The sequence below is a fragment of the Macrotis lagotis genome, chromosome 5, assembly GCF_037893015.1.
Source record: "Macrotis lagotis isolate mMagLag1 chromosome 5, bilby.v1.9.chrom.fasta, whole genome shotgun sequence".
Taxonomy (NCBI): domain Eukaryota; kingdom Metazoa; phylum Chordata; class Mammalia; order Peramelemorphia; family Peramelidae; genus Macrotis; species Macrotis lagotis.
In genome coordinates this window covers 146,569,339-146,584,060 of record NC_133662.1, presented here as the reverse complement: position 1 = coordinate 146,584,060, position 14,722 = coordinate 146,569,339, and the positions used below count along the sequence as shown (strand labels likewise).

At 33.9% G+C, this 14,722-nt stretch overlaps 1 protein-coding gene across 2 annotated transcripts in view; it reads right to left on the bottom strand.

The window, feature by feature from the left end:
* The window catches only part of PDE7B (phosphodiesterase 7B), a 494,425-nt gene that overhangs the window by 47,746 nt on the left and 431,957 nt on the right, over nt 1-14,722 (bottom strand). For both annotated transcript variants that reach the window (XM_074187651.1, XM_074187650.1), the window contains 2 exons: nt 8,049-8,200; nt 6,456-6,519 (listed from right to left, as the gene is read on the bottom strand). In XM_074187651.1, the coding sequence (XP_074043752.1) occupies nt 6,456-6,519; nt 8,049-8,200 (216 nt within the window). The remainder of the gene's footprint in view (nt 1-6,455; nt 6,520-8,048; nt 8,201-14,722) is intronic.

Genomic DNA, 14,722 nt, shown 5'->3' with positions numbered 1-14,722 from the left:
AATGGTCCAATTTCCCTGCCATTGTCATAGATGGTTGTAAGGAGCATTCTTTTCGGTGCAGTGGTAGAGCTTGGGCCTGGAATCAGGTAAGTGTTAGGCTAAGTTCCTAGTCTTGCTAATTATGCTACAAATGTGTATTGCCAAGTCTTACAAGGCTGAATAAAAACAAACATAAAAACCTAGAAAACAATCTGAAATACTATTTATATTTTAATGGTAACTGAAGGAACCAATGTATGTAATGGAGATAATTACTTTAGTTACCCCCCTCCACCCCTTACTTTTGATACAGGGGAGATAACACTTTGATGAAGATTGTTATAGTAAAACAAAATATGAGACAGCTTCTTATGTCATTGTTCATCTTCTTAGCACACATGTAACTAATAGTAGAAGTACTGTGATAATACTTTCTCATATTAATTTGTAGATATTGGACTAGGAATTATGAGACCTGGTTTCAAAATATGCTTCAAATATTTTATTAGCTAATGACCATTGACAAGTTATATAACCTCTCAGCATCTTAGTTTTCTCATCCTTCAAAAAATGGATATAAGAAAACTGCATTTGTAGTTTAGTACTTCCCAAATTTTTTGGTCTTAAGACTTCTTTACACTCTTAAAAATTATTGAAGACCTCAAATCCCAAATAATTTTAATTTATGTGGGTCATTATTTATATGATGTTTCTTATAGTAGAAATTAAAATAGATAAATTTAATTTTATATTAAAACAATAATCTTATTTAATGTTAACAAATAAGATAGTTTAATGAAAATAATTATTTTATTTTTAAACATAATTTAGCAAAAAAAAAGTGGTGATATGCATATTTTTACAAATCTCTTGATCGTTTAACTTGATAGAAGACAATTAGATTTGCACATCTGTTTCTATTTCCAATCTGTTGCAATATGTTGTTTTGGTTAAAGTATATGAAGAAAATCTGACCTTATAGGGATATTAGTTGGAAAAGAGAGAGTATTTTAATAGGCAGATAATGTCTTAGTACTATTAATAATTTAGTATTAATTAAAATAATTTTGACCTGGCAACTCTGCCTGAAAGAGTCTTGGGGTTCAAAGAGCAAGGGGCTCAAGGACCATACTTTGATAATGTACGTTGGGAACTGGTATAGAGAAAGAACTGACCTTGGATTCAGAAAGACAGCACTCAGATCCTGACTTTGACTCACACTGGTTGGGAGGACACTGATTTCCTCACCAGGAGCTCTTTACAATGGTCCAGTTTCCCTAACAATGTCACAGATGGTTGTAAGGAGTGTTTTTTTTTTTTGTTTTTGTTTTTTTTTTTTTTTTGCACAGTGGTAGAGCTTGGGCCCAGAATCAGGAAGACTTGGGTTCAAATCCCAGACACATACTAGATGTATGACTTTGTGCAAGTCATACAAATTGTGCATGCTTTAGTTTACTCAACTATGAAATGTGGATAATAATAGTTACCTCTCAGCGTTGTTGTGAGAATCAAATGAGCTAACTGTAAAGTGCACTTGGCATAGTGCCTGGAATGTAATGGAAGCTATATAAATTCAGTTATTGTTGTTATCATTATCATTATCTGTTGTTATAACATGAGCTAGTTCTTAAAATTAATACGGTAAAAATAGTTTTCTTAGCATCATTGTGATAGCATATATTTAGAGTTAGGCAGGATAAGAAATCTGTTCTAATTACTCCATTTTACAAATGAGGAAATTAAGTCCCAGAAGCCAGACTCCTTGCCCAAAGTCTCACAGGATACAAATGTCAAAGTTGGAATTTGAACCATAAGTTTGAGTTATTAAGTTTGAGTATTAGAAGTTTCATTACTTTATTATTATACCTCATATAGTCATAATCATTTGACTATAGAGTAAGTCCTAAGATTTACATTTTTATTTACATATAATTATTTTAGCCAATTGACCAGAAAATTGAATTTCACTTAACAAAATACTATTACTACATAATATGACCTCATTATTATTATTATTTTATTATTTTAGGTTTTTGCAAGGCAATGGGGGTTAAGTGGCTTGCCCAAGGCCACACAGCTAGGTAATTATTAAGTGTCTGAGGTCGGATTTGAACTCAGGTACTCCTGACTCCAGGGCGGGTGATCTATTCACTGTGCCATCTAGCCACCCATCCCAATTCCTCTAAATTTTCATGCCTCTGTTGAGTAATTTCCTATTTATCCTGCCTATAGCTTGTTTGCTTGTATAGCCACCAGTCTGATATTCATCTATATAGGCAGGCCTTTTTCAATTCCTATTATTTTTCAGGTAGGTAAGGTATGCAATTTTCTTTAGCCTATAGCTATTTGTCTGTTATGTATTTGAGGGTTTCTTGGCAAAGATACTAGAGTATTTTGGCATTTCTTTCTCCAGCTCATTTAACAGATGAGGAAACAAAGGAAAAAAGGGTTAAGTGACTTGCCCAGGGTCACCTAATTAGTGTTTGTGGTTGTTGTTCAGCCACTCTTCAGTTGTGACTCTTCATGACCCATTTGGGGTTTTCTTTGGCAAAAGTATTAGACTGTTATGTCATTTTCTTTCTCCAGATCATTTAACACATGAGGAAACTGAGACAAAAAGGTTAAATGACTTGCTCAGGGTCACACTGCTAGTGTGTTAGGTCAGATTTAAACTCAGGAAGATGAGCCTTCTTGATCCACTGTGCCTCCTTGATGTTACATATAAATACTAAATATATAATGATATATAGATATTCTATGAGACTACTTGTGATAGTTTCATGAAATAATCATATACTTGTTAACTATATAATTATGTAATTAAATTCTATGAGACTACTTGTGTAATATTAAATCTCCATGTGTTTATATTAAAATAATGTGGTAGAGTGAAAAGAATATGACCATGGGCCAAAGCACTGTTATGCTCATTCTTTTGGGAAGGTATAAGACTTTCACCAATTTCAAAGTGCTCATCTCTAAAATGAGGAAGTTGGATTAATTCTTCTCTATAATACTTAAATTCTATTATTCAGATCATTTAGAAATAGAAACAACAAAGTCTTTTTATAACTCAAACTGACACAGATGTGGAATTAACATGATCACTTGTATATATCAAGGAGGCAATTAAGTGGTGCAGTGGATAGTGCAATGACCCTGGAATCAGGAAGATCTGAGTTCAAATCCAGATTTGAGTATTTACTACCTGTGTAACCCTGGGCAAATCACTTAACCTCTATTTGTCTCAGTTTCTTTAACTGTAAAATGGGGATAATAATAGCATCTACCTTCCAGGATAATGCTGTAAGGATCAAATGAGATAGTAATTATTTTGCACACATAAAAATTACTCCTTTTCCTGAATAAAGGACTCATTTTCTTAATAACAATAATTTTTAGAGTTTTTTTGACTGGACCTTGATATTCAATGTTAGAACATCCCACCAAAGAGGTGGGATGTTCTCCACACAATCTAGATAGCTTTGCATAAGAGATGCATGGCCAGAGTCTACCCCTTTATAATGGCTAGTCATTTCACAAGCTATATTGATACATGATGAAAGATTGTGATTTGGTTGGTATAATTTATAAGGTACAATTTATAATTCTTAAAGTTCTTGTCCCATTAATGGAGGGGTTAATCGATAGGTTCCATCTTTGTATATGAAGTAACACAAAAATATTTTAAATTTTAGAGAACCTTCTGATTTAGAATAGCTATTATATTTCACTGTAGCTGAATCTGAGCAACAAGTGATGTCAGTTCAACATGGTCTTCAAGATTTCTCTGTGAAGAGCTACAGAGAAATTTTCATGGGTTAACCTTTATGGAAGAAAAATCAGTGCAATGGCAAATTTCTGGTGCTCTTGGATTGTTTAGCCACTCAAGTGCATAATTCATTTGGGGGCATAAATTATGGAGTAAATATAGTTGTTTTATGAAGTTTAGATGGAATAATGATCAAAACTTAAAAATACTATATAAATACCAGTAATCATTGTTATTATCATCATCATACTCCAGTTACCACCCCTCCAGTCTGGTGATGATTTCATTTTCTGAATCTTCTCTTGCACTTATGCAGAATTCAAGTAATGTTTACAGATTAATATAGGGATATACTGGTAAATGCATAACAACATTTACTCTCCAAAAAAGGCATACACATACACTTTTGAGTTTAATCTGCCTTATTAACACTTTCTTAAGTTCAAATAATCAATAAAACAATGAGCCCTGACTTGTCATGTAAATGCTTAATCAGCTCTCATAAACTGGCTCCTACAGACCTCTGGATAGACCCCATTTTTGCACTGCTTCTTATTTTTTACCACAATCATATAATTCTAACTAAAAAAGTAACTTCAGTGCACCAGTGTTTTTCCTGGTAATGTCAAATCTGTTGTATAAATGAATACAACAGTTTTTGTTAAATCCTGTGACAATCTGCCTTATGATATTATTTCCAGGAACATATCACTGTCAAGTTACCCATATGGTAATATCCTTTTCTGAAATGAGAGCCAGGGACAAGCTCAACTGACAAGATTCAGATCAACAAAATTCTAGTCTTAAACTGTAATTACTGTATCATCATGACCTTTAACTCTGTTTACCTCAGTTCCTTATCTGTAAAATGGGAATTTTACTGGAGAAGGAAATGGCAAATCACTCCACTATCTGTTCCAAGAAAACCCCAAATGGGGTCATGAAAAGTCAGACATGACTGAAAATGACTCACCAACAAGCCTGATGCCAACAACAGAAAACATCCCAAAACCACAATCATCATAAAGGGAGAAGAACCAATGTCAATATTCACTGTCTTGCCTCTTCCACTCATGTTGAAGAGAGTACTGGTTTTAGAGTCCAAATGACCTGGTTTCACATCTTAGGTCTGCCAGTCACCTTGTGTGACTTTGAGAAATTACTTAGTCTCTTCAGACTCCATCTATAAAATTAGGATATTGGACTGGATTACCTCTCAGGTCTCATTCAGCTCTAAATCTATGACTTTCTGATCTTACACTTACTCAATACTCTCCTACTCAGTGATTACTCCTTCTGTCTCTTGTTGGATGACAAACTGTGTTATCACTATTCCATTTCTTTTTTGAAGCTTGATTGGTCTTTCTTAACACTAACTTTCTTAACATTAACATATATGAGTCATGTTACAATTTCCTGAAATCAATAAATGCTTCTTGTGATTGAAATGAATTATTTTTAATCTCCGGGTGGTGAAAGTTATGGAAGGAACTTTACCTTTGGCATTCTAAGTGACAGTGCCTGTATACCCCTTCATGATCCAGCCTACAACTGCCCCGCCTTCTGATGCTACTATCCTGATGCTAATAATGATGATGGTGGTGGTGGTGATGATAAGCACATATATAGCACATCATAGTTTGTAAATCAGTGTCAATAAATTATCTCATTTGATCCTCACAGCAACCTATGATCTCTGTTGTGCTGTTTTTTTTAAGAAACTGAGGCTAAAAGATGTTTTAAATGATTTGCCTAGCGTCAACACAACTAGAACTCAGATCTTCCTGACTCCAAGTCTAGAATCTTACCAGAATGGATTACTTTGTCATAAAAAGAGGGACCACTCATTTTGTTTGGGTTGCTTATAAAGCCTAATACTATCAACTACCTACCTATTCTCTGTGCTCTCAAAATTTGGCTAGAGGGTTCTTTGAGGAAGAAATCTGGTCTGTGGTTTTTTAAAAGTGTTCTGGGGCTATTAAATAGAGCACAGAGTTGGGCCATATTCAGAAATGAAAGTGCTAGAAAACAAAAGATAACAAAACATTTAGAAAAGATGAGTGGTTGAATGGGCAGGAACTTTTGATTGGGAGTAACAGTATGCATGTAGATAAGTAAGAATTGATATATACATGCTAGCTGCTACATCTTAAGATTTTTAAAAGCAGTTTACATAAATTACCTACTTTAGTTCTCATAAAAATTCTATAAGCTATAAAGGACAGGTGTTATTATCCCTACTTTACAGATGGAAGCAATTGGTTTAGATTGAAGTGGCTTGCCCATGGGCACACAACTAGTAATTGTCAGAAGTGAGATTCAAACCAACCTTTCTTTTATGGCAAGATTATTTCTACTTTCCATTGTACCACAGCTGCTTCTCAAAGAAAAAAAAGAGGAAGGGGGAGAGGTAGGAAACAACTTAAGCCTGTGGGGACAAATTTATTTCTAACTTTCCTCACTCTGACCGTGTTTAGGTAATGAAATCTCCATGTGTGTCAAAAGTAGTGGAAGAATGATTGAGCTTGGCCAGCAAAGAGGAGTGGTTTTTAGATCATATGAAAAATGTAAAAAAAAAAAAAAACCCAACTTAAACCCAAAACAAACAGGAAATTCAATACAAGGTAATTAATAAATAATCACATGAAAATCATTGTAAGTTAAGTTAATTCTATTCCAAAGAGAATTCTTTTGGATAACTTACCATTTGTCAAGCGATCAAATAAGAAGATGTCAAAATCCCACATTCCCACTTTGGAGAGCATATGCTGAAAATACAAATAGCAAACAGCAGAACAGATGAGTCATGCTACAGATTGTAAAACTGACTTTGATAAATAATTACATTAAACAATAAAAAAGTGCTAGGTTTTTATATAGTTGAAGTTCATCATAAGACACAAACTCTTAAAAACCAGGTTCCAAAAAGAAGAAATTGCAGTTCTTATAGAAGGAGTCTTTCTACCTCATTTGAATTTATTTGTGTAAATGTGTCCAAATGGCAAGCTTCAATCAATTGCCCAGATTGGAAATGTAATCTCTAACTAAAAATGACCAGTAATGAGAACATAATAAGTTTATTTAACAAATATTGGAAGATTTGAATTCTTAATTATTCAGGCTAATGGAGTAGACATGAGGAACATAATTTTAAAATAATTTATTTTGTTTTGAAATATATTTATCTAGAAATGACATTTCTGATATCCCAGGAATTCTTAATATTTTAAGAATGACAATGAATACTTTTGACTCTGAAGAATCCAAAGAGTGGTCTAATATTTCTATCTCCCCTCCTTGTTTTAACTCATCCTTGTTAATTCAATTATTGAATTTTAAGAGTAGAAAGCATCAACTCTTGGACTGACTCAACACACACACACACACACACACACAAACACACATAGGGTTGATAATAGAAGTTTACATTTATGTGATGTGTCTTAGTTTACAAACCTCCATTAACAGTGATCATGTGGCTTTTTATTGTGATATTGTCAAATTTCTTTTTTTCTATTCAGGCCTATTTGAGAAGTATTTATTAAATATGAGTGGAGGAACTATGCTAAGTATTGGGAGTAAAAAAAGAAAAAAAGAATCAGACAGAAAAGAACTTTTTACTAGTAGAAACAACATATTTTCCCTCCTATATCTATTCTTTCTATTTCTGTCTGTCTATCTATCCATCATCTATCTATCTATCATCTATCTATCTATCTATCTATCTATCTATCTATCTATCTATCTATCTATCTATCATCTCTCTATCTCTCTATCTCTCTAGCTATCATCTATCTCTCTATCTCTCTAAGATATCTATTTATTTTGTTCTCACAGTCTTAGCCAGGTTGCAGGAGTTTTTATGAAACTACTAGGAGAAAATTTTTCCAAACTTCTTCAAGAACTTCAGGCAATAATATTTGGAGAGTTATGGTACAAAGGATTTGAATTCAGTTCATATGGAAGAAACTACCTTCCTTATTAAGTTTATATTTATAATATAAAATGGAGAGGGGGATTTACTGGGTTAATTTTAGGGTAGAAAATCTGGCTGGATTCATCATGGCAAAAACATTTGGTGAATCAAAATTCATTTTATAATTGCCAACTCTCATTCCACTTTGGGTTGTACAAATAAACTCAAGTTTTGAGAGTTGTTACAGGGGAAAATATTAGGTGATCCTCAGGGGAAAATATTGAGTGCTCCTCTAACTCTTCTATTTTAGAGTAGTAAATAAGAAAGAGTACCAGTCCATTACACTCTGAGAAAGGAAACAGATAGATAAAGGCTTCCTACCCTTGCCTGACCCAGGTAGTCTTCATCCAGAAAGTGCAGCGGGGATGGAGGTATAGCTCCTCGGAGTAACCGGGATGCATGAAAATATCTCTGAAAGCTCAGCAGTCTTTTTACTTTCTTCTTGGTACCAATTTCCCCTGAGTGTGCTGTGTCTACGAAGAGATCAGAGAGGGAACTATTGTTAAAAACAAAGGGATGCAAGACTATCCTTAAAAATTATCAGTATATAAAAATACAAATGGCTGTAGGATTTGGGGAGGGGAAGCTAGACTTAATACAATTTTGTTGGTATAGTGGTTGGTACAGTGTTGGCATAGCTGTTAAATCTCAATGAGAAAATTTCCTGTACCAATGCAGATAACTTATTCCCTCTGCAGTTGTGGGGGAACTGAGAAGTTAAGAAATGAAAAGCAAAAGAATTTTTTTTTCAATTCATATAAAACTATATGGAATGATCCCAAAGATTTCCTGAAAATTTATGGTGTATCTGTATAATTCACTGGGTAAAAAGGTATAAATTCATCCAGACACAATGTTTTCTTCTAACATCATTCTGATGAAACATATACTTTTTTGTTATGTTTAGTCATTAACAGTCATGCCTGACTCTTCATGATCCCATATGGAGTTTTCTTAATGGAGATACTAGAATGATATGCCATTTCCTTTTCCAGTTCTTTTTTACACCATGTGCCATCCACTGCACTGATAATTCCTCTACTACCTAGTTCATCATTACCTTCTCCTCTCCCCTGACAAAGAATGAATACCCTTTATAGCATTCCCAATAAAGGTCATTCAAGCCTATTCTGGAAGATCTCCAGCGATAGGAAGCTTATAACCTTTCCAGGAAGCCTGTTCTATTTTTTGAATGGTTCTAATTATTGGGAAGTTTTCTTCTATGGGGCCAAAATCTGCCTTCCCTGTAACTTCTCCTGGTCCCACTTCTGCCTTTCAGAGCCAAGCAGAATCATTCTAACCCTTATTCCAATTTGACAACCTTTCAAGTATCTGAAAGACAACTATCATCCTCACCCCACTCCAACTCCAAAGTATACCCATTTCTAGAATAAATATCCTCAGTTTTTTCATGCAATCTCTATATAGACTTTATGAAGTTTAATAATCCTAGTTCTCCCTTCTCTGAACTTGCTAATATTACCTTTCTAAAAATTTGCTATTGGATGCAATATTCCAGATTTACTTTGACAAGGACAGAGTTGAATGAACCTATAGCTTCCCTTGTTTTGGACACTGCTCCAACAGTCTAAATGACATTAGGACTTTTTTTTTTAGTTTTTTTTTGTAAGGAAAATGGGGTTAAGTGGCTTGCCCAAGGCCACACAGCTAGGTAATTATTAAGTGTCTTAGGTCGGATTTGAACTCAGGTACTCCTGACTCCAGGGTCAGTGCTGTATCACTGCACCACCTAGCCACCCGCATTAGGACTTTTGATGATCATATGACACATACCACCGATCCACATTTAGCTTGAAATCACTTCAACAGACATTTATTGACTACTGTGTGAAGGGCACTGTACCACATGCTAGGAATAAAAGACAAAAATTAACAGTTCCTTCTTTCAAGTATTATATTTCAATATAATACTTATTTTTACTTTCTTAGTTCATTAACATCTATTTTTTTACACTACCACTTCCCAGTAACTCTATTCCCACCAAAAGAACCTTCTCTTTTAACAAAGGAAAAGTGAAGTAAAACTAATTTTTACAGTGAACAAGGTGACCCAGTGACTTAGAGAGAGATAGCAGATGGACATTCCAAGTGGCACATTAATATCCTGATTATATAAGAAGAATAAAAGGAAGAATTTCGGCATGTTGGAGAGATCTTTCAAGTTGGCAATGGCCATGTTTTCTAGACCCAAACTAGGACTTATGTTTTTACAAAAGATATGCCTGGTGAGTAGTACAGTTTATTTGGCTGAAATTGAGATTGAGAAAATTCAAGACATGGGAGATTTATGATAAAATGTAGAGGAGTCACATATGAAAGATAATGTGCAGGAGGGTCTGTGATTTGAATCAGTAAGAGGGAAGATCCATACACAGGAAATCATAGATCATCCTAAGTATTCTAAAGTATTCCCAATGATCAAGTCTAACTGTGAGTATTCTAATATTGTATACTAATAAGACAGCCCTGTTATCACTTGATTATGGTGAGGTTCATTCAGAAGTAGTGTCTTAGAACCATTTATACAAATAATAAGGTTTGGAGTGTCAAAATTTAGAGATACGATTGGGCCTAAATCAATACTCTTAACAATACTTTTGTTTTTAAAGATGGTGGGCAGGGCATTTAATAAGGAAGGAAAGAAGAAAAGAAGGAAGGAAGGAAGGAAGATGGAAAAATAAAAATTTTTTAAGTATCTAGGCACTATGCTAAGTGCTTTATAAATATCTCATTTGATCCTTACAATGACCTTGGAGGTAGGTTTTATTATTATCTCCATTTTTACAGTTGAGGAAACTGAGGCAGAATGTTTTTTTTTTAAGTGACTTATTCATGATTACACAAATAAGTTAAGTGTCTGGGACCATATTTGAACTCAGATTTTTCTGATTCCAGTACCAGTACTCTAGTAGTAATGTCATCTACCTGTCTCAATTCAACAAAATAATTCATTTATTGAATAATATTTTAGTTACCAGACAATAATATGATATAGAGGAGAGTCAAATGACTTGAGTTCAAAACTTGAGCCCTTCTTTGAAATACTGATATGAATTTAGTCGGTTCATTCAGTGTGCATATTAGTGCCTTGGTATCCCTATCTGTAAAATGAAAGCTTCAGACCAGATGCTTTTTTGGGTACTATCCAATTATTTAAATTTTTTTTATCATAATTTTATTTTCATTTCTTAAATTTTCTTCCTCTCTTCCTCTCATCTCTATTCCCCCAAACATTGAGAGCATGGGAAAAACAAAACCTATTACAAATATGAATACACATGAAAAACAAATTCTCACATTAACCATGACTTAAAAAAGCAAAAAGGAAAAAGAAAACAGGATTCAGTACTCATTCTGAGTCCCTTAGCTCTCTGTCTGGAGGTAGATATTATATTTTATCATTTAGTCCTTTGAAATTTGTGTGCTTATCAATATTTCCAAGTCTTTCAAAACTGATTGTCTTTACAATAACAATCATTATATAAATTGTGCTCTTGGTTTTTTCACTCACTTCATTTTGCATCAGTCACTAGGTCTTTCTTTTCTTATAGAACAATAATATGCCATCAGTCAGGAAACTAAATCACTTCCATTTAAATTATCTTAGGAAGATTCTGAAAATCACCTAGTAGAAGGTACCAGACACTGAGATCCTTTCTCAGTCAAGCATTCCAACATTATTACAGAGAGTGCAACTATGATGGGTTGGTCATGTTGTTAGAGTGCCAAGTATTTTATGGAGAACTCACACGGGGCAAGCGCTCACGAGTGGATCAGAAGAAATGATACTGGAACACCCTGAAGGTCTCTCTTAACTTTAGAATTGATTGTATAGGGGCGGCTAGGTGGCACAGTGGATAAAGCACCGGCCCTGGAGTCAGGAGTACCTGGGTTCAAATCTGGTCTCAGACACTTAATAATTACCTAGCTGTGTGGCCTTGGGCAAGCCACTCAACCCCATTTGCCTTGCAAAAACCTAAAAAAAAAAAGAATTGATTGTATAGTATGGATGACACTGGCATAGGACCGTCTAGCATGGTGTGCCTCATCAATGAGGATGCTGCACTCTTTGAGAAAGGCAGAATTGAAGCAGTTCAAAGGAAACATGACTTATGTTTAAGGTTAAAAAAAGCACACCAGGTGTTCACATGGACTATTTGTGCCCAACCTGTGGTAGAGCATTCTGTACTGGTTTGATCAGTCACAGTCGGACACACTGTAATTTGTCTCAAAGATAGTGATGTCATTTTGGTCATTTTCAATAATGAAGGACAAGAACCAACCATCACAGTCATGTACCAGAAATTATTTAGTTATGGTCCAATTAATGAGCACCCTTCAATTTCCAATTCTTTGCCACCACAAAACTAGCAGCTATCAGTATTTTTTTTACCACATATGAATTTTTCCCATCTTTTTTTGTTCTCTTTGAGATATAGAACAAATAGTGTAACACATGGTAAAAGGGTATGCATAATTTAATAGTTCTTTGGGCATAGTTCCAAATTGCTTTCCAGGATGACTGGATTACTTTACAACTCCACCAACAGTACATTGAAACAATTGTTTTCTCAAAGCCCCTCTAACATATGAACTTTTTCTTTTTTTGATCGGTTTAACCAAGATGATGGATGTGAAGTGGTACCTGAGTTATTTTAATTTATATTGCTATTGATAAGTCTGAATTTCTTCCTCAGGGAGAAAAAACTCACTAATCATTTCTTTTGATTATTGATCCCACCCATCTCAAAACTATCATCTTATTATAGGTCCAGGTCATTGATAGAGATTATGGCAGACAAGAGGCAATAGTGAAGTGGAGAAGTAAAGGACTAAGAGTCAGGAAACCTAAGTTTTATCTCAGGTCTGTAACAGACCTACTGTGTGACATTAGACATGTCATATCACTTTTCTGGTGTTTCCTCACATGTGAAAGAAGACATTTGGATTACATGCTATCTAAGGCTTTATTCCGTTCTTAACATTCTATAGTTTCAATCATTTTTCAGGATTTCTGTCCATGAGGAGTTTAAAATATGGGTGAAGAAATGGCATACACTTACATATAAAATTAATGGGTTAGATACTACATATTATTACTGATAATCCTTATATATATAATGCTTATATAGATAAATAATAATTATATATAATCCTTATATATATAATGCTAAACTATAGAGAAGAGACAGACCTCTAGAGAATTTGATCTCATGGATATGATTTGTGTGGATGCTTGCTTAGTGAGTAGATATGATGTTCATTATTGTTTAGTCATTTCAGTTGTCTAATCCCTTGTGACCCCATTTGAGCTTTTCTAGGCAAAGATACTAGAGTATAATTAGCCATTTTCTTTTCAGTGGATTCATTTTGTTAGTCAATCAGAAATTAAATGACTTTTCTAGGGTCAAACAACCTAGGTATCTAAGGCAAGAGTTTGATTCAGGTCTTCCTGACTCTAGTCCCAGTGCTCTATTCACTGAGCATCTGGACACCTAGGTATAATACCCAGGGCAAAATACTACACAATCAGAGGTATGATGATATGTTGTCTTACATTTGTCATATTCTCTCTTACAAGGGGAAGATAGATGGAATGGGCAGGTTAATTTATTAAACAAGATTTTTCCTTGAAAAACAGTGAGAAAGTATCTGAACCAAGAGATTTGTGAATTTAAGTGGTTTTGGATATGTTTTAATATAAAATAATAAATGTATTTGAACATGTATTTATAGAAAACAAGAAAAGAAAAAAGAATATTTCCATGTATATAGCAGAGCATGAGGAGGATTCAATATAAAACAATAAATTTCCATTTCAAACTGTTTAATTTTTTAAAAAATGTAATAAATACTATACATCAAATAAAATAATATATATTCTTTGTATATAATAATTATATATAATAATGCTTTATTAGATGTGACTATTTTTATAGGGAAATAATAGTTCATATTCCTAGTGTGATACAAGGTTTGCAAAGTGTTTTTGTCACAACAACCTTGAGGTAAGTGGTACAAAATTGTTCTATCCATACCTTATAAATAAAGAAACTGAGATTTAGAGATTTAAAATCAATTACTCCAGGTAACATAAAAAATAAGAGTCTGAGTCAGGTCCAGATTTGGGTCTTTTGACAACTATATTATAGGCTGAAAGTAGGACTTAGCTATCTCTTCTTCAATCTTTATTGATGCATCTGCAGGCTTTATTGAACATTTCTGCTATTCATATGAATGGCACTGAGCCTAGCTGTGAAACTGACATTCCACTCACATTAAAAAAACAAAAGACTTTTATGAATATCACAAATATGTACACGTAAACATTTTTCTGGCACATCTAGATACTAACTTTAGCATTACAGAATTTATCTTGGCACCTTACAGTATAGTAATTTATAAATTTCACAAGTTTGGCTTGGCTTGAATGCAAGGAATGTTAATAAAAAATTATTTTCACTTTGCATGCCTTCTTGGAAGTTCTCATCATAGGGGATGAGAAACCTCAGTGAGATGAAAAAGTGAATAAACAAGAGTCAATAAAAACCCCAATGGGTATGTGGATAACAGACCATTCATGACCAGTTGTCTCTAAACCTTTGTTATTAAGCTTCCTGTGAGGAGTTCTCTGTGAAGTGAAATGGTTAATAACTCACTCTGGGGTTGCTAAGGGATTACTTAAAGCGAGCTGCAAAGGTCAGATTGTAACTCAGATTCCAGCTGATCTATGGAATTTTAGCAACAAATGTCTTTGATCAGATGATTTTTAACAATACATGAAAACAATTTCCCTCCATAAGTAATTATTACTTCAAACAATTGTTTGCCCAGGGTGAATGGATGCAAAAATGGACAAATTTGAGTTTGATGAAAGTCTTCAGGTAACCTGTTAAAAAGGAACCAGGAAGAAAGGGAAAGTTCAAGGTTGTAAAATTCTCATTATCCAATGGCATTTAAAAATAGGAATTCAT